General features: G+C 37.1%; 2 protein-coding genes across 3 annotated transcripts; one reads left to right on the plus strand and one right to left on the minus strand.

Annotated features, from left to right (window-relative positions):
- Positions 1-240: 240 nt before the first annotated feature.
- On the plus strand, positions 241-2,044 carry zgc:136439 (uncharacterized protein LOC678627 homolog). The gene is made up of 8 exons (XM_051710524.1): positions 241-614; positions 810-899; positions 992-1,071; positions 1,153-1,268; positions 1,372-1,469; positions 1,556-1,624; positions 1,703-1,761; positions 1,856-2,044. Exons 1-8 carry the CDS (start codon positions 423-425, stop codon positions 1,974-1,976), a joined length of 825 nt encoding a protein of 274 aa, XP_051566484.1. The 5' UTR covers positions 241-422; the 3' UTR covers positions 1,977-2,044.
- A 91-nt stretch (positions 2,045-2,135) lies between these two features.
- Positions 2,136-9,910, minus strand: asnsd1 (asparagine synthetase domain containing 1). Of its 2 annotated transcripts, none has more exons than XM_051710522.1 (4): positions 6,894-6,969; positions 5,338-6,812; positions 5,057-5,238; positions 2,136-2,475 (listed from the first exon to the last, which is right to left on the minus strand). In XM_051710522.1, exons 2-4 carry the CDS (start codon positions 6,742-6,744, stop codon positions 2,229-2,231), a joined length of 1,836 nt encoding a protein of 611 aa, XP_051566482.1. In that variant the 5' UTR covers positions 6,745-6,812; positions 6,894-6,969; the 3' UTR covers positions 2,136-2,228. The 2 variants fall into 2 exon arrangements, with proteins under 2 accessions (XP_051566482.1, XP_051566483.1); XM_051710523.1 differs by lacking the exons at positions 2,136-2,475; positions 5,057-5,238 and adding exons at positions 9,505-9,558; positions 9,667-9,910 and having other exon boundaries at positions 6,636-6,812.
- Between the last annotated feature and the right edge of the window lie 2,726 nt (positions 9,911-12,636).

Consider the following 12,636-nt stretch of genomic DNA (forward strand, 5'->3'; position numbering starts at 1 on the left):
TGGCATTGATCTGCGGCGCTGCGTGTGAAAAGTGGAACAGTTTTTAACTTTATACAGCGTCTTGTAACTCTGAAAAACAGAAAATACGCCCGTCTGGCGCATATTACTCAAACCATCAACTAATAAACAGCGCAAACGGAACGCAAAAACGCGACCTGTGGGAATGCCCTCTTCCTGTTGCGTTGCGTAATTAATATTCATAAGTTAAGTAGCATTCGCGCGCAGGACACGTGGTCCGCTTTGATACAGCGCATGTCTGGGTCCAGCCAGAGACGTACATCAACCTTTGCCCAGAAAAGAAAGCACTCGATTATTTACTTGGTCCAAGCGAAAGACCCTGGCAACCTAACACTTTCAGATTTCAGTCGATTCATTCTACAGTACATGCTGAATGCTGTAGTCACTTTAACTTTGAGCTGACAATGAAAGCAGTCATTTTAGCTGCAGGTTATGGAACAAGATTACAGAGGGATGTCGAAAATGATACGACGGGGAATTTTAGGCATCTGGGCGGCATTGCCAAGCCATTGCTTCCCGTTGGTCCACGTGCCCTTATCTCACATTGGGTACTGGCATTGACCAAAACAGGATGTGTGGACACAATTTATGTAGTTGTGAGTTCAGAGTGACTTTATATATATATATATATATATATATATATATATATATATATATATATATATATATATATATATATATATACACACACTGTATATGACTATTGTGCTTTTGCAATCATACTTTTGTACTTGTGTGATTATTATGCACAAAAAATATGCAGATTTACAAATGCACCTTGTATTAAACAGACAAATGACCTTTACCATGAAGCATTCCAGCAGTGGGCTCAAGAGTTTCCCAATGTTAAAATCCTAAATGACGGCACAAGAAGAAATGAGGTGAGCACACCTTCATGGTAATGGACCAATTATGAAAATAATTGATTATGAATATAACTATGACTTTAACTCCTTTTCAATTGCCTCTGCAGGACAGACATGGTGCTGTTGCTTGTCTTCAGTTGACGGTCAAGCTCTGTGCTGTGGATGATAACTTACTAGTTATTGGAGGGTATGACCATCATCCTATTCAATAAGGCACTGTTTCCATGGCTATATGGTCACAAATGTTGTGATGTTTAATTGTTTGCAGTGACACTTTATTCAAAGAGGATTTCAGCCTAAGGAAATTCACAGCAAATTTTTCTGACGTGCAAAATAAAGACAAAGAAAGCAATTTGGTGCTGTCATACCAATGCAAAGATGAGGGTGAGTGTATTCAAAATGATCTACAAGGCAGTAAAATAATAGTACTATTTTAAATGCATTATGATGTAATTTCCACTCTTAAGTACTCTATTTGTCTGCTTAGAAACATCTAAGTATGGGATTTTGGAGTTGGATGAGGACCTTAAAGTACAGTGTATGAAGGAAAAGCCTCTCTCAAGTGATACAGATTCACGGAATGCAGTACGTTTTCCCTCGTATTGAAAGTTAAGGATACTTCTGTATCATCTACAACAGAAATTTCATATGGGTTTCATTCCTTTTTGCAGTGTCCTTGCTTTTACTTATTTTCAAGGACTACTCTTCCTTTTTTGGACATCTTTCTCGATGAGAAGAAGGTACAGTTGATTAAAATCTATACTTCGATTTATTGTTCTATAATGTTACATTTTCTAATGTAAAGTTTCTCCATATAGAATGCACCCATTGAAGAACGGGATGCACCAGGGACCTTTCTGTCATGGCTCATATTAAGGTTACTAACTAATGGTTTGATTACAGGTGAAATTTGTAAGGCAGTGTGTTTACTCTTATTTAATTATATTAAATCACACCCTGTTTCATCTTAGGAAGCCTGTGTATGTTCACATGATATCTGGTCGATTTGATGTGGGGAATCTTCCATCATACATTGAATGTGACAAATACTTCAAGGACCAACTTCAAAATCCATCTGTTTATTTAATGTAATCCAAACAAGTACTTACAAAACTCTACACATATGAAAATGATGTTAAAAATAAAACTGTATATTGCGATTTTGTTGTGCTTTCAGCAGGGTGAATTGCTGATACAAATGGGTTAATTTGTATTATATCCCAAAACCAGTAATGAGTTAAGCAGTGTAGATGGAATTTTCAAATGTAGCAGTTTATTTGTATTAAAACAACTTTTTGAGAATTATTGTTGTATAAGAAACAACAGTCATTTCAGAATATTAAATTACACAGTGACAAGTCTTTTGCACTTATCGGAGGCCTTCTCGTGGTGTTCCTCTAACTTGGCGATTCTGGAGCCAAACTGCATAGCTCGCTTAGGTAATAGAGCAGAGAGACCCAATCCTAACTCAACAGCTATTAACCGGAGTAACAGCTTTTCTCCAACTCCCCTGGGTAGAGACAAGTCAGCCTTTTCCCACACAGGTAGGCCGTTAAGGAAATTGACTACATCTTCGTCCAAGTATGGGAATCTGAGTAAAAAATAAATACATTTACTATGTATTATTTACATGCATTATTCTCAATGTTATAGCATAACCTTCATAAACTTAAAAGGAATTCTTCACCCAAAAAGTAAAACTCTCAAGGTGCGTCCCAAACCGCACACTTCTGCAATATCCTAAGTCATTTTGTAGTGTCAGTAGTGCGAGTAGTATGTTTACACTGAAAATGCAACAAAAAGAAATGTACTTTAAGTATCCGGATGATGCACATTTTCAACTGTCAAAACGGAGTGTGGAATGTTGGACACTTTGTGCACTCGGAGCTCACAGCTTGCGGAAGGGGCGGAGTTACCTGGCTGCATTGCTGGTCTAGCAAATCAGTTGTAAGCAACTGCAAGCAAGTTGTAGCAGCTAGTGCAACTTTTGTGAAGACAGCACCATGCATATGTAAGTTGAATGCTGTACCATCACACCTCGCTGTGTGAATATGTATGTTGTTTGAGAAACAAGTGTTGAACTGAGGTCCGCTAATGCGCTAAAGCTAGCGGCAACACATCATGTGCGCTTGAAACGTCACTTCCGTCAGCTGTTAAATGGCGAATGCTTCCATGTAGTAACAAACCGTTAAAGTGTTCCATTTGGGATGATACTGCACTCCGAATATTCATACACTACACGTTTAAGTGCATAGTATATTTTGTAAGTGCACAGTGTATTGTGTGTCATTTGGGACACAGCTTCAATATTTATTTACTTACTACAAAACCGAAAAGAAGTTTTGAAGAATCTTTGCTCTTTTCCATTCAACAACTGTTCATAGTGACCACAGTTGTCAAGCTCCATAAAGAACCAAAAACAAAGACTTGCACATATTCCAAGTATTCTGAAGCCATTCAAAAGCTTTTTGATGAACAGACCAATATCAATTTTCACTGAGAATCTTCCCCTCGGCCAAACCCTCCCCTCATGATCTTATTCAGATTAAAAACTTGCTGCCATAATGCATCAGATTTAAAAACATTAACAAAATTGCACAGGTTTTTGCAATGTGTTGCAAGTGAAAACAGTGCAGCAGTAGGAATATGTTGGACGTAAAATGAGAATTGGAAACGGTGTGCTGCAGCAGGGGGTAAGATTTTTTGTGAAAAACTACCTAAATTTTGTCACACAAAGCATACTTTGAATATTACATTTGAGTCACATGAACTATTTATGGTGTTTTTTTTTCCTATTAGGAGCTTTTCAGTAGAGTTAGATATATCGGTTTAACATATTAATCGGTGCTGATAGTTGCTTTTTTAGGACTATTGGTTATAAAAATCTATGCCGATAGTTTTTGGTTTTTATACTTCCGTTTTCCTTTGGTGCTGGAGGATTCAAAAGTTAGAACAGCTTGGTTCCACAGTAAAACAGCGGCCTCTAGAGGTCAAATTAAAACAATCACTCACACCTCATGGTTAAATGCTATATCTAAATGAGTTATCACTGACAATAGTCATCTATATTTTTAACCTTCAATCTATAATTTGTTATTTTTATTAGATAATCAAGTGTTCTAAATTGATGCAAGGGCATGCAAAGAAAATTGTTACTATATTGAAACATGCCCCTGTCAGCACATTCATTGTGTCTCCAACTTCATATCTAGTGAATAATAATAAACCTTATTCATCATCAGACCTCATCTGGTTAAACATATGTATACAAAACTCTTCATCTGATGAATATATAGGCTATAAAAAGCCTAATTTGGTTAATACTTAACTATCGATCTTTGTAACAGAGCCAAATCTACATCCTTTCAAAAATTAGAGACCCTAGTGGGTTTGGTCTTGTTTATGGTTAAAAGTCCTGTGTTTTGTACCAACTCTTCATTTTATTTTATTATGTTATTATTGGGATTTTGGTTGAACAATAAACTGCATCTGTTTTTGTTTTTTTGTCATTGGTGACTCTTGTAGCCTCTATGTCTATGCAAATTACGGTAAAAAAAAAAGACTTAAAGGTGCACTCAGTATTTTTTTCCTCCATTAAAAAAGTTTTACTCCTAAAGAAATTAATTGTAATTTTAAAACATATGTATAAAATCATGACCACTCACATGAGATAAGGACTCTAGTCATATCAGTAGCCTTATAAAAGCTGTTTTATTCTACATGGGGGAGGGGTGCCCTCATGGGGGCTGCCATTTTAGACTCACATGACCAGCTGAAAACTACTCACTTACAGTAACCATCATTTTATTGGACACTTTCACTCTTGAAAATAAATCATGGCTGACTGTGAATAGTGAATTTCTACAATGGCATCTGCAACTGAAAACTTGATTTTGTATGATGCCGCATCCACACCACTAGGTGTCAATGTAAGTCCAAGATGACACCAGCAAAAAGTTACTGAGTGCACTTTTAAGAAAAATGTTAAAAACTTTATAATTTGATTTTTAAAACTTTTGGCAATTAATCGATTATCTGCCTTTTCCACCACCTTGGTTATTGGTCGATCTCTACTTCACAACCATGGTCATTATTAACTGTAATTTTTGGTGAATGTTTCCTTTAATCTAGATACTTATCACTCATATTTATCTGAAAAATGTAACTCTTGCCTGGCCTCTTTTCCATGGTCCCCGATGATTCTGTCATCCCTTCCAAGATTTCTTGAGGATATTCGGCCCAGTTCCATAGCCAGCTCTTTGACCAGCCCTTCCAGCCCAGAGGTTTTATACCGCACCCTGTGTCTGGAGTATCCAGCCAGCTGTTCGTCTGCCCCAATGCCAGTCAAAACCACCTGTGATCAAATAAATACCCAGTCTTTCCATGTACTCTGTTTTTACATCTGCAAGAAAACTCAATGTGAACAAAATAAAAACAAACCATCAGCAGTTACCTTTGCTTCTGATGTATAAAGCTCTTGTTCAGTGCCCTCATTTATGACACCAATTCCTCTAGCTGCAAACCAGACAGCGCATCCAAGGCTGTCATCCAGAACAGTTTCCAAAGGATGCACCAAATGACAGATGCGTTCCTGTCGCATTACTTTTAGCTCCTCTGGAGTTACGTTGATTGCAACAAAGTTCCACTTGCGCTTTGGACTGAGTTTTATTAGTTCTTGCAGGCCAGCTCTACCGGTGATTCTATCTGGCACATCGAAACAGTTCAATCTCTGCTGATCTGATGGTTGTGGTGTTTTATCTGCATTATTACCGTCTTTGTTCTTTGAGGACTTAGGAGGCACCTTTGCAACTTGCATTTTGAAAGCAACATTGAGCAGGTCAATGGGTTTGTCTGCAGGAACGTGCCTATCTGCAAGGGCCGCTAATATCATTGAATCAATTCCCCCAGAGAAAAGAATAGCAATATCAGCTTTGGTATGGTTTAAGGGAACAACCGATTGATCTTGACTTGCTAGATACAGTACTCTCTTACGAACCGCCTCACTGAGAACATCAATAAGCTTGTTAACCATTTCTCTCTTTGCTGGGTTTGTAAGAAGTTCCTTCAGATTTTCAACTGAGGTTTGGGAGGCATTCTGGTCTTGTTCAACAGTTCTAAGGGAGGAAATAGATGTGTTCATTGGACAAACAGCGGAGGTCAGGCAAAGTCCAGAAACGTTCCTGTTTACAGAGACGGAACTGGGAAGACCTTCCAATTTTAATTCCTGCGTATCATTTAGCTTGTCATCAAAGTGGAAAACCCATGGATAAAGTTCAAAAGTAAATGTACCCAACTGTGAAAAGTCCCTTAGGTCAAACCTGTAAACGTTAGGTGGTACTTCATGCCACTGGGATTCAATATTATCTTCTGCTGGCTGACAAGCAACTGATGCGAGTGTGAAATATGCTCTTTCAGGATCAAATTTCCAAAGCAGACTTCTTCTTCCAAAGAAGTCCCTCCCAAACCAGATACAGTGTTCTTCTTTTTGGTAGTAAATGAAGGCCCAGGGTCCCTTAAGTTGTGACAGTAAAGAAACTAAATCTGAGGTGCTCCGCATGCTTGACAGGTGATGGAGAACAACTTTAGTGTCATTTTCTACTTGCCCTACTGTCAGACCACCAAAAACCTCCCCGTTCCAGAGAAGCATATTCCCATTTTCATCTTGAAGAGGCTGAGGGGTCAAGCAACCCCTCATATGAAGCACATGGGCAGAGAAAAGAAGACTGGAATCTGAATTTGAGATTTTTTCTATGATGTCCTGGCTACAGCTGGGACCCCTGTTTTTAAGCTTTCTTCGCACATGCTCCTCCAGTGGATCATGCAGAGTGGTCAAACTGACCACACAGCATATCCCACACATTTTTCAGCAAAAATGTTTCCAACAGCACTATATGTCTTGATATTCTTTCCTCATATTATCCAGGTCCTCTGTAAGAGACAAGGTGAATTAAAACTGTTTTAGGAGGCACTCAAAAAGGTACAGTGGTATTATTTTTGAGTGAAACTTACTTCTGCAAGAGCTGAGGGTCTCTTCCTTGTCTGCCAGAAAGAATATATTGCTGTTGGGTTGCTGGGTGTAGACTCTCTGTAAGAGTAAGCACATGATGACCACAACATTATGATACTCTAGCAAATGATATATATTTATGTCTAGACATATGGGTCATTCTACTATTGCGGTGGCATTTCCATCTGAAATTTCTTCAGAATTTAAATTAGCCAATGCTACATTAAACCTACCATGCTATAGTGATTATTTTTTATCATATTTCTTATTTCATTTGAGGTCACACAAAATACTTGCAGAACAATTGTTTTTCATACAAGTGTTTTTTTTTTATATTTTTCGGTAACACCAGTTACATTAAAATTAAAGACAGTAGTTTTATGCTTTTTATTTAACTTTTTACTTAAATTTAAAATGGACCAAGCACAAAATGGCAAAACGTTAAGCTTTTAATGGTCTTAACCACAAATCATTGCTCAGGAAATTAGCAAGAACTGAATAAAGTAATTGATAAAGTAACTAAGTATGGGATAGTTTTCCCAGTCATGTGGGTAAACATGCGGACAGCATTTTGCAGAAAGAAGAGTCAATGTTGTTCCACTCAATGTTGATAGCTTCAAACAGTTGATGAGACCAAATATTCTCTATAGGGTTCAAATCTGGACTCTGACCAGGCCAAAACATGAGCCTGATGGACTTGTTCCCAAGCCACTTCTTGGTGGTCTTTGCAGTGTGGGCAGGAGCATTGTCTTGTTGAAAAATAATATTTGATCATTCCTCTTAAGAAAACAACTTTTCAATTGTGGGAAGCAAGCCTGTCTGCAATACTCTCCTGTACTCCAAAGCATTCATTGACTTTTTAGCAGCTCACCAGTACCAGCAGCTGAAAAGTCTCCCCACAACATGACACCTCTTCCTCCATGCTTCACTATGGTAGAGATGCATTCACTATTGTATTTCTCACCAGATCTTCGAAGATACCTCTCTGGAGCATCACCATGCAACTCAAATCATGATTCATCACTCCACACAACTGATGAACAACTCTGAATCAAACTTTCCATATTCTGACAAAAGTTTCATTCCGTCTTTGATGTTTTTATAAGACAGCAATGGCTTTTTAACACATCTTCTAGACACAAAATCTGCATTAAATAACCTTCTGTTTATTGTTCTTCTCGAAAGAGTCTTGTTTTCTGAGGTCTTGAATTCTGCTGACAGTTTTTGTAGGCTTATTTTCCTGTCTTTGAGATCTGTAAATTTCAGAAGGTGGTCATCCCTGCATGAAGAGGCTTTGGGCCTTCCAGATCCTTTCTTTCTGGTAACATCACCTGTTGTTTCAAAGTGTTGACCTATTATACTCTTAACAGCTGATAGAAAAATAGCAACCCGATCTCATGAAAATTTGTACATAATTTACGAGTTGGCTATTTCGTATGGTCTCGCACGCTGTTGTTTGCATAAACTCGTACGACTTCACGTGCAAATTCCCAGATGTCTAATGCGGAAGCGCGAGTTCCGCACACGAGGCGTTAAGGACATTTTTAATATTATGCCCATACCCAAACCCCTTATCTAAACTTAACCAATCAGTAGAGTGTGTAAACATGATAGGAAGCTGTTGTGTGTGACAGAAGCAAGTAATTGTTGCGTATGCAATCGCACGATATCATACGAATTAGCCAAATTTAGAAAAGTCGTACGAATCCTGACGATTTCGCCGTGAGAGTGTGTTGAAAAATAGGGATTTTCTCTGCCTTTAGGGTCTTGTAAATTTCAGAATTGCTACTGTTGGACTGACACAGACCAGCTATGTGGTTTATGACAGCAACCCCTGCATGATATTTTGCTTTTTTTTTGGAGAAGACTCCTTTACTCTACCTTGGGACTCACAACACTGCATACTGTAGATATGGGTTCCATTTATGAGCTTGTTATAAGGCCTTTGATGGGCTGCATCAGATGTGGCAGATCACCAACTAATGACTAATCCTTTAAGGAAAAAAAACCCATCCCATTAGATATTTTTGGAAACTTTTGTACAATTTTTATTTATTTTTTACTTTGAATTTTATATCAAACATTTAAATCATTATCGTGATTTTACCTTTGCATACAAGGAGACGGTATAAGTTTCCAGCTTTTTCCCCAAACAGTTCACTGCAGTAAAAGTTAATGATCAAATGGTGGCACAGAATGCACCAGGAGTACAGCTGTTTAATTCTTGCTAATTTCCTGACCAATAATTTGTTCTGGAGACCATTAAAAGCTTTAATGTTTTGCTATTTTGCTATTTTGGGCTTGGCCCATTTTTTTTGCCCAGGAGTGTACATCAAATGTATTATATTTCACACAAAAAAATATGTTACTTTTATTAGGCTACTTATTTGAAGGGGGGAAAAGTCTATCTTCATGCTAAAAGTTTCCAAATAAAACGAAAGGAAAATCAGTTATTATAAGATCATTAGAAGACTATTCCAAATAACAATTAAGAAGTCTTTTACATAAATGGTTTTCTATAGGACTTATGTTAATTTTGCCATCTAAAAGTGAGTGACAGCATCTCTTTGTATTTGTGGAATGACTCATATGCTAGAACGTCGACATACATACCCTGTGTTTCTTCAAATTGGACAACTCGTCGACTAAAATCTTTTGCTCTTTGATCTGTGGATGTATATAAACACTCATTAAAAACATAACTGATTAAGTAAACGAGCTAAAATGCTTGAACTGACCACAGTTATGAAGCGTTATGAAACGATTATAGTAAACCTTGTTGTTCAGTTCCTCTTTAGGTGTGCTCTCTTCTTGAGCTCCGGGTTCCGTTCGCTGGTTGTTTTTAGATGACATTTTTATATAAAAACTTTTCGGATGTTCCAGGGAAACATTTCCACGATTCCACAAGAATACATACGCGAAAGTACGTCGTCGCTTTGATTGTACGTCACGCAAGTGGGGGAGGGGCGTGATCTTGGCACGCCCCCTCCCCCATAAAAATGCCGTATGTCACACAGTTAGGTGTAAGAGTGAAAGAAAATGCAGTTTGATGATACCAAATAGGAGGCTGGCCTATTTGCCAAAAATAAATATAGCGGAATTATGTCGAAATCAGGAACTTTTGTGAGTTTTGCAAGGACATCTGCTCGCTCTCTCTCTCTCTCTCTCTCTCTCTCTCTCCCTTGAGATCCTGTAGCTATTTTAAAACATGACATTCGAACTGTATAACCTCTCATTCAAATATTTTGATGGCTTGAAACTGCAGAGCTGTTGACTCTCGAATGAAATACATTTAAAAAATGTGGTATATGTTTGTAATTAAATCTTTATGTGATTTCAGTGTCCAAAGTTCTGGAGGAAAGATGATGTTTCTGTTGGAGATGACCTACTTTTACTGTCTTATACTGTAAAAATGTATTAGTTCTATAGGTTACAAGAAGGATACAGTACAGCAAAGCTAAAGACCCCTGGGGTAAAAGGCACTTTTGATTAGTTTTTTCCACCCAATATTATAAATAGCAAAAAACAAAAAACACCACCACACTGACAAAGCACTAAATAGACTGATAGGTTGACAAAGGAGATTGCTGCAGAATATCTGTAGTGCAACAAATTGTTAACTGAGGGGAACTGACTTATTACAAAGTATGTGCAAACTGGGCCAAAACTGACCACAGTTTGTGAAATAGACCTGCGCTAACATTGTAGCTCCAAGATGTATACCATTCATGTACTAAAAGCAAAATAAGAGTTCTTATAAAATACTTGAGAGGAGAGGTTATGAAATGCCAAAAGTGCTAAAAATAATCTGAAAATTGTTTCACTATTTGCTTGTGGTTATTTTGAATAAGAGTATGCAAATGTTACTCAAACATTTTTGCTAAATCAAAAGTAAAGGATTTGTACTCCACTATTTACACTATTTCACTTTATACGCTTTAAATTATTTTTCAATCAATATTCAATGAAAATAAATAATTTTTTTGATTATTATATAATTTGGGACCAGAAAAAGTCAAATTATTATTAAAGGAATAGTTCACCCAAAGATGAACATTCTCTCATCATTTACTCACCCTCATGTCACCCAAGATGTGTATGACTTTCTTTTTTCTGCTGAACACAATCAAAGATTTTAAGAAGAAATTGTCAGCCCTGTTGGTAAATGGTGACCAGAACTTTAAAGCTCCAAACAGCACATAAAGGCAGCGTAAAAGTAATTCATACAACTCCAGTGTGTAAATTCATGTCTTCAGAAGTGATATGAGAGGTGTGAGTGAGAAACAGATCAATATTGAAGTCTTTTGTTACTATCAATCTCCACTTTCACTTTCACATTCTTCTTGTGTTTTTGGCAATTCACATTCTTCGTGCATATCTCCATCTAATGGGCAGGGAGGATAAGTTATAGTAAAAAAGGACTTAAATATTGATCTGTTTATCACCCACACCTATAAAATCACTTCAGAAGACATGGATTTAACCACTAGAGTTGAATGGATTACTTTTATGCTGCCTTTATGTGATTTTTGGAGCGTCAACATTTTGGCACCCATTCACTTGCATTGTGAGGACCTACAGAGCTGAAATATTCTTCTTAAAATCTTCGTTTGTGTTAAGCAGAAGAAAGAAAGTCACACATCTGGGATGGCATGAGGGTGTGTAAATGATGAGAGAATTTTTTTGGGTGAAACATACCTAACTATTAAGGGGGCTTAGGCCCCATTTTATCCTATTATCCGATCAAATACTGTAATTTTTGAAGTAATAGTCTGGCGTTGAACTTTGCTTTAAGGTTTGAATGAGACATGTGGGCACACTGGACATGCACTTATAGTAATTATTCAGATACTGAAACATCTGGATCTGGAAGTCATTTTAATAAATCTCTTTTCCTATAGTTTTTTCTATTTGTAACGACTGTTTTAAAATAGAACCATTTGATTTTTGTAATCATTCCTATTTTTAATACCAGTTAGAGCCCACTCTCCGGTTTCATAAACTTCTAACCTCATTCACGATATTGAAAACCTGCATTTACTGAATTACAATGTTTGTGTTTGTGGTCTGGTTGATTGTGCATTAGCCCCTGTGCTGTTTAACTCTGTTGAAATGTGTGGTCACCCATGAAAGGCTTAAGTGTTAAATCATTACAGTGTTTGTTTATGTGTTGCTGCCTGTAATATCACAACCACATGAGTTTGTTTGGGTTCAGTCATGATTTTAGCAATAAGTAATCCCAGTAGACTTCTGTATTGATTCTACACACCTGGATAATGATTGTATCCTTATCATTGGAAATTGTCAATGTCCAGGGTTAGTAAATGTATTTAAACAGTTGCACAGCTGAATTGTCAGTTCAAAGAAATAAAGTTACAACAAGCTGAATTTACTCAATTTAATCCAGATATAGACCACAAATATGCATTTTATTCCTGAAAACCATTATAAATTTGATTCTGTCTGAATACTGTTGCTGTGTTTAAATTAGTAGAAGTAGAATATGGGAAGGTCATGGGTAGGTCAGATACTGTCACTATATTGATGTTATGTGATTATGTGTTGTGTGTAAATTTAGATGTAAAGAATAAGAGCTAACAAGGTGTAGACCACATTGTGGTTTCATAAAACCACTAAACCACTGTAGTAAAACTATGAACAATACCAAGTCTGTGACTGGATGTTTCCATGTCTCAAATTTCTGTGAATTGGATGCTTCTGTGTTGCATGACTCAGCTTGAGTGC

This window comes from Myxocyprinus asiaticus, chromosome 11 (genome assembly GCF_019703515.2).
Source record: "Myxocyprinus asiaticus isolate MX2 ecotype Aquarium Trade chromosome 11, UBuf_Myxa_2, whole genome shotgun sequence".
NCBI classification, from domain to species: Eukaryota; Metazoa; Chordata; class Actinopteri; order Cypriniformes; family Catostomidae; genus Myxocyprinus; species Myxocyprinus asiaticus.

Coding starts and splice junctions, on each gene's coding strand:
- zgc:136439 (XM_051710524.1), top strand. CDS start 423: ATGAAAGCAGTCATTTTAGCTGCAGGTTATGGAACAAGATTACAGAGG. Junction 1,470..1,555: donor ATACAGATTCACGGAATGCA/GTACGTTTTCCC, acceptor TCCTTTTTGCAG/TGTCCTTGCTTTTACTTATT. Junction 1,625..1,702: donor TCTTTCTCGATGAGAAGAAG/GTACAGTTGATT, acceptor TTCTCCATATAG/AATGCACCCATTGAAGAACG.
- asnsd1 (XM_051710522.1), bottom strand. CDS start 6,744: ATGTGTGGGATATGCTGTGTGGTCAGTTTGACCACTCTGCATGATCCA. Junction 5,239..5,337: donor TTTATACATCAGAAGCAAAG/GTAACTGCTGAT, acceptor ATTTGATCACAG/GTGGTTTTGACTGGCATTGG. Junction 2,476..5,056: donor GACCATGGAAAAGAGGCCAG/GCAAGAGTTACA, acceptor TTTTTTACTCAG/ATTCCCATACTTGGACGAAG.